Raw genomic sequence first — 6,743 nt, forward strand, 5'->3', positions numbered from 1 at the left:
GGCGTTATTGAACCGAGATAATGTATTGGCGACCGTGTTTCTACGCCGGAGTGTGTAGGGCTGTAGCGGAGGGCCCCTCCGCGGCTGGCTACAGCCGCAGCTACCCGTGGAGCCACGCTTGCTTCAAGAGCGCTGCGCTAGAAACAGCAGCAGCTAGCTAGCTAGCTAGATAGGACGCCGTGTATCCGGCGGTGAACAGCGAGATCTAGTCCGGCTTTTTACCCATTCGTTAGCTCGTGGCGCTTGTGTGTGGGTGTGGTTACATGTGCGCTCACACACCTCCCTACCCACACGCATACACCCCAAACTGCAGCCCTTAAGCCTGCGCTTCGACAACACAGGCAGCACGCTGCAGCGAATGGGGGGAAGGCGGGAGGGGGGAGGCGAGCGGCTAAGGAGAGCAAGGGAAAGTCGCATGTCAGCGCCTTCCCCTAGGCCTTGCGCGCCGCTGGCTTGTTGCGCTCTACCTGCAGAGTATGAAGCAACAGCAAAAGAAGACAGTCGAGCAGTACAATTCACCTGCGGCAACGGGCGGGAAATTCGGTGCAGCAGCGACAAACGCTCAGCCCGTGCCGCTGACAACGCGCAGTTAAGGTGCAGAACGGTCTTTCGTACCGTGCTGCTGCATGCGCATGCAGCAGCACGGTACGAAAGACTGAAGGCAGCAGCAGCAGCATGCGAGCGGTAGGGAAAATGCCCAGCAGGGCACAAGGAAGCGGCGGCGCTAACAGCAAAAGCCTAACCGCTGTAAACCTTCCTCCTCCGCCGAAGTAATCCTTGGCATCCTGCTGCTGCTGCTGCTGCTGCTGTGTCTCGGCTAGGGGGTTGCAGAGCTCGATGCCTTGGATAGGAGTGAAGGTGAGAGACGAAGAGAAGCCTGTGCTAGTGCTCGTGCCGGCTGCGGAGACAGCTGAGGAGAGGCCTCCCTTAGGGCGCAGCTGCTGCTGTCGGCGCTGATCTGCGTGTAAAAAAAAAGGCAGCCAGCAAAATAAAAATCAGCGCGTCAACACCTTCAGGCGAATCCCCCGTTGCTACTACCCTTCACAGACTCTCGAGAAACAGGCACAAACCTTACTCAGCTGTGCCTTCTTTTGCTGTTTGGCTTGAAGCTTCAGACGGCCACTAGCGATGCTCCTTCCGAGCATTCCCAGGCCCTTTGCTGTACAGACACCGCAACGCGCTGCATCGCTCCGTGAAAAAGGCGTCACCCAGAAGGTCACAAACACAACGCCCCATATAGCAAAGTGTGACACTCCACTGCCACCATGTTTTCCGTTTCTGCTCGAGTTGGCAGATCTCCCTCCCTGCGCCTCTTCTCGTTCCCCTTGCTCCGAACTCCTCGCGCAGTTTCGCCCTTCCCGTTCGCGCTCGAGAAGGCGCTCCAACACCCTCCTCCTCCTCCTACCCACCACCTACCCTTCAGTCCAACGGTGTCTTCCTGCTCGCCGAATTTCATCCTGTTGAGCTGCTTCTGTACCTCCGAGAGCTCCTGCTTCTCCTTGAGCCGGCGGTGTCGCTTGCCTCCCCTCTTTGGCTTTGACCGCTCGTCTGGCGCGGGCAGCGCCTTCTTCATGGGAGCAGGAGGAGGCTCCTGTGCCTGTACAGCCGGAGGCAGCAAGGCAGCAAACAGCGGCAAGGATGCACAGCCCCCAAGGAAAAGATAGACCTCACAGACTCGCCTCCCACGCGCAGTTTCCTCACACACCGTCTCAGCTGCTGAAAAATATTCAAAAAAAATCCATATCATAGAGAACCAGAACCCTCCTGGTACTGCCCTTCATGCCCCAGGTATACGCAGCGCTCCTCTTGTGTCTCCCTCTACCCTCGTGAGCCTGTCGCTTTTTTCCCCGATTCTGCAGGCTGCAGCGAATGCACAGGCCTGTCACGCAGTTCTTTTCGACGCCGTAGGCGCGCAAAGCACTCATAATATACACAGCTAAATCTATATGCATGCATGCAACAACTGTATTCAGGATGGAGGACCTTCATAAGAGCCTGAACAATGCCTTCTCGAAGTGCCCTGCCAACAGCGCCTGGATTTTCCGAACTGTCTGCTGCATTCAGCAGCGCCTCTGCTGCGCTTTCCTCCTGCGTATCCGATGTTTCTTCATCGCCTTCTCGCCCCTCTGCTGCTGCTGCTGCTGCTGCTGCTGCCGGCTTGCTGCCGTACACGTCAACACGAGCAGCAAGAGCCACCTTCCCAGCGAGCAGCCGCAAGGCTTTCTTGCGGTATGCTGGAGGTGTCATGATGAGCAAATCCGAGGAGCAGAGGAGGGAAGAAAACGCATTCGACGCTCCTCCTTTTGTTGACAGCGACAAACTCCCCTTCTTCTGGGACCCCACCAACTGCGAGCCATGAGCACATACACCCAAGTAAACATACATTAATATGTATACCCATGAATACACATAGACATATGTATACCCATGAATACACATAGATAGCCACACATACATACATTCCCAAACAAACACACATAAATACATTCCCAAACAAACACACATAAATACATTCCCAAACAAACACACACACGAAACCTTCCCAGACAAACACACACATGTACACATACCCAAATGCACATCCACATACACGCACTTACACACTTACACACTTACACGCACTCACACACACAGGGCACCCCTTTTCGACCAGCTCGATCGCATGCAGTCTGCCAGCAGACGCCTTCTTCTGCGCCTGCACTTGCACGCCGTTCTACAGGAGGCAAAAACGCTCGGAATGTGAAGCGTCACCATAATATTTTGTGCCGGCATTTTCGCAAGGCTCTGCAAGCAGCCAACTTTCGTCAGGAGACGCGCGGTTAAAGCTGCTCCCAGGATCGCCGACACGTTAGGGGCCACAAGACTCATGCGACTCTCCAAGTACTGCAACACCTGCAGCAAGCAGAAGGGAGGAAGACGCTCGGGCATAGTGAAAAGAGGCGGGGGGGGAGAAGGAGTGGGGGGAGAAGACAGGGGGGGTGTCAGATCGCGCGAAACGCTGCTGCCACGCGACGGCACAAAAATCCGCCGCGGGGCAGTGCACACACGAACACATGCACACAAATACTCATACGTACACACAAACAAACATACACACCGAAACATACACTCAGACATAAACAAATACAAGCATGCGCAAAAACAAACACACATACTCACATACATACACACAAAGACGCACACAAAAACAAATAGAAAACCACATGCACAAACGCACAAAGACAACACATACACACAAATACCCAAACGAACACCCCCCGAAAGGAGCCGAACAAACACTCAGCCGCATGTGCAGCCCAGCACGCGTATTCGCATGCCGGTGCTGCTGCTGCTAGCCAGTCAAACTACCTCCTTGCGACGCTCTGCAAGTGCCAACGCCTCCTTCGCGGCAGTGATGGCCTTTTCTAAATCTTCCTCCGGCAAGCGGCGCCCTTCGCGGCAGCGCAAACACACACACAGAACACATAGTGCCCTCATTAGACGCAGAGAAATTCGCATGCAGCCTTACTGTTAGACATGAAAGACTATTTGAACACGAAAAAGCGGCAACACACAACAGCGGCACACGCGCAAAAAACCACCAGACTGTTGCACCTGCCTGCAGCACAGCCGCGAAACAATGCACCACCCACAGCTACAACAGCTGCACTTCTTTGTCGACAAGAAGCTCGTGCTACCTGCGTTGGCTGCGTTGCTTCCCGCGCTGCCCGATATAGAGAGCGAGGCTGCGACAGTGAGCGCCATGATCATTGGCGAGGGCAGCAAATCAGATAAGTCCACTTGGGTAAGATCCTGAGAAGTCATAAAACCACGACCACCACAACACGCAGCCAACTGTACGTACACCGCAGCGCGAAGCGGCCGATGTGAGTGCAGCGGCAGCTGCGTATTCGCAGCGCCTCCCTGCCCGCCCCTCTGACACAACTGCGCATGCCGAAGCGCACATCTATTTGACATTAAAGTCTTCCGCTTGGCATCTTCGACGCAGTAAACTACGAGAAATACAGCCCCCTGCGAATGAATGCAATGCAGCCTCAGCAGCCGGCAGTGGTGCGCCAACAGCGATCATCGCTATAGCGGCGGACCGTTTGATTCTGTATTCGGTGAACAACTGCGATATACTCGAGGGGCGCCTGCACGATGGATTCCAACTCCGGAAACTTCATGGAATAGATATCTCTTATGAACCGATGCACTGCCAATATGCTGCAGCAACAGTTCAAGACACAAACGCAACTCGCAAGGGGCCCTCCTGCAGCCGTAACCATCCTGCTGTATCGAGGTTTCGACGAGACTGCGTAGGGGAAAAGCACGGGTAAGAGACGCAATAGCGAGATGTAGAGGCACCCTTCATCACAGCCGATCAGCCAGCAAGGCGGCCAGACAGAACGGAGGCGAAGCAGCGTCACGCGCTCTTGCAGAGCTACACTACAATGGCATACTCTGTGTCAATGTCTATCACAAGCTGATTGCACTCCTCGATCAGCGCGAGTTCCTCTCCGCTAGCTGCGACAGCTTGGGGAGTTAGTTCCCTTGCTTGCTGCAGCAGCAACGCCCCCAGAGTGAGACACGACGCCACGACGATAGAGGCAGCAGCGCACCGCAAGCGTGAATTTCGTGGCTGCTCTCCGTTCGTTTGTTATTTAGGGTGGCAGAGGTGACTCCAAATGAGCTCGGAAGAGAGTCAGCAGCACGGCTGCAGGGACTGACAGTAGCCATGCGGGCAGACAGGGGGTGTTGAACGCGCTGCCAGAGCACCCCATGGAGCGGTGTGGCGAAACTACAAGCAAGGGAGGCAGGAAGATCAACAGCGGCAAATTTGGCATACTTCGAGCAGCTTGATGAATCGCGGCTGCTCCGCGAGGCTGGAAACAACGGCAGAAGAGACGAGGCCTCCTTTTTTGCTCAAATACAGCTCGACAGCATCCGGGATAGGTTCCCACTCGTCTTCTTCTTGATTCGCTGCTGCACCAGCTGCATCCTGCTGCTGCTCCTCTGGCTCGTCGAGCTCCTGCAAGTCGCTCAGAAAAGACTCCGCTAAGGTAGCCTGAAGAGACGCACAGAGCCAAAAGAAACTTCGCTTCGATAGCACTCATGAAGCAAAGTCAGCTGAGGCTGCAGCTTTGAGGGGATCAACGCACAAGCGGGCAGGCAGGAGAGCGGTGGTGCTTCTAGCGCAGACACTGGCAGCTGTTGGCTGCTGCTGCGATTTAAAAATGCAGCAGCAACCGGGCAAAGGGTCGTATAGCCCCCACCATTTTCAATTGATCGGAGCTGCAACACGCGAAGGCGGCTTCAGGTGTACCCCGACCGTCGTGCTGCTGCCTTGCAGAGCCGCCCCCCTTTTTGTCGATGATTCGGTGGTATTTTTGCTGCGGCTGCTGGTGCTGGTGCTGCTGTTCGCGTTGCTGGTGCTGCCGCAACAGCTGCAGGCAACACAAGCGAGTTTGGCACACGCGAGCGTACCGATTCGCCAGCAAAAGGCGCTGGAGTCGCTACTTACCCCGAAAATCGAGGAAAAAAGAAGGCGGCCACGACTTGAAACAATGTTGCAACACAAAGGAGCAGCCACATGCGGCGCGCTTGGAGACAGTGGGGGCACAGTAGGAGGGTTCACTGGGAGGCAAGGGGGGCCCCTTAGGGGCCCCCCTCCTCCCTCCTTGAAGGAACCCGGCTCCTTCCAGGCCTAGGCAAATGCAATGTTTCTTGGCAGCTGCGTTGTTGTGCTTTTGAATTGCCATAGACACTGCACTCACCAACTTTCTGCCGCTCTGCTGCGGGCTTTTCTGCTGGCGCAGAACCCGTGCAGGCGGCTCTAAGGCTGAAGGCGTCCTCCACAGCCTTGGCTCGAGATGCGGCACTTTCCCTTGGGCATGCAAGGCTGGCTGCTTTCTTTCGCCAACAGCAAAGGGTCCAGAGGTCGCCGCCTCGCGGCGTCGGCTCGCAGTGGCAGACTCTACCCCACTTCAGGCACTATGAACGAAAGAGAAAGACAAGAGAGAGCGGCAGGCGTAGTGTAGCGGCAGGCGTAGTGTAGCGGCAGGCGTAGTGTAGCCACAGGGTCCTATAAGGCTCGTAGTGTACGGCTTGAGGCGTAGCGAGGTGCCCAATGCGGCTTCAGACGCAGCTGGGCTGGTGGCGCCTTGTGCGCCTTCCAGCGGCGCACAAGGCAGTAATCGGTGTGGCTGTAGCACGTGCTGAAGATTGCAGTCCTTTGCATTATCGTGTGCTAGAGTTTGTAGGCAACTTAGGGCATGACAGAGTACGTAAGGGGAAAGGAAGGAATGTTGTAGAGGCCTCCCTCCTTTCTCGGCTTAAAATAGTACCTAGTGTCATTCGCTCAAGTCGTCGTTCTGCTCGAGCGGCATGCAGCGGCGTTCTTTAAATCGTGGCCGTCGACGCTCTGGGAGAAAAACAAAGAACCTGCTCTGCCGTAAACAAGGAAGCACAACCCGCGTCTGTCCGCACGAGTGAATCAAACCCTGTGTACGTTTGCGTACTACGCGATAAGTCCGTTGCTGTATATCTCCTCTGTGTCAGTGAAACGGCGGGTGGCCACCCAAAAGAAGGAAAACGCTCCCATACACCTAGAACATTCTTCCTGTATGCCTTGCTGCACATACACATCTAGATGGGTATGCACGTATATGTGCATGCGTCTAATCTTTCTGTACTCCTACAAGTGCATAATCTCCATAGGTTCGCATATTTTTCTTATGTTCACTTGCGGCTTCACAATTGCA

The 6,743-nt window shown here is 55.2% G+C and overlaps 1 protein-coding gene across 1 annotated transcript; it reads right to left on the reverse strand.

Moving 5' to 3' along the window:
* Positions 1-431: 431 nt before the first annotated feature.
* On the reverse strand, positions 432-6,220 carry LOC34619152 (U4/U6 small nuclear ribonucleoprotein Prp31 homolog). Its single transcript, XM_026337471.1, has 12 exons — positions 6,143-6,220; positions 5,728-5,973; positions 4,829-5,047; positions 4,443-4,540; positions 4,086-4,206; positions 3,678-3,792; positions 3,349-3,431; positions 2,752-2,892; positions 1,984-2,346; positions 1,417-1,597; positions 744-958; positions 432-467 (listed from the first exon to the last, which is right to left on the reverse strand). Exons 1-12 carry the CDS (start codon positions 6,218-6,220, stop codon positions 432-434), a joined length of 1,896 nt encoding a protein of 631 aa, XP_026193256.1.
* Between the last annotated feature and the right edge of the window lie 523 nt (positions 6,221-6,743).

The sequence above is a fragment of the Cyclospora cayetanensis genome, unplaced genomic scaffold, assembly GCF_002999335.1.
Source record: "Cyclospora cayetanensis isolate NF1_C8 unplaced genomic scaffold, CcayRef3 CcayRef3_contig_185, whole genome shotgun sequence".
In the NCBI taxonomy this organism is placed as follows: domain Eukaryota; phylum Apicomplexa; class Conoidasida; order Eucoccidiorida; family Eimeriidae; genus Cyclospora; species Cyclospora cayetanensis.

What these genes read in the sequence shown, in the direction of transcription:
- LOC34619152 (XM_026337471.1), bottom strand. Translation starts at nt 6,220, where the DNA reads ATGCAAAGGACTGCAATCTTCAGCACGTGCTACAGCCACACCGATTAC. An exon ending in GATTCATCAAGCTGCTCGAA is followed by an intron (nt 4,541 to 4,828) that starts GTATGCCAAATT and finishes TTGCTGCTGCAG; the next exon opens with CAAGCAAGGGAACTAACTCC. An exon ending in TTGCAGAGCGTCGCAAGGAG is followed by an intron (nt 2,893 to 3,348) that starts GTAGTTTGACTG and finishes TGCTTGCTGCAG; the next exon opens with GTGTTGCAGTACTTGGAGAG.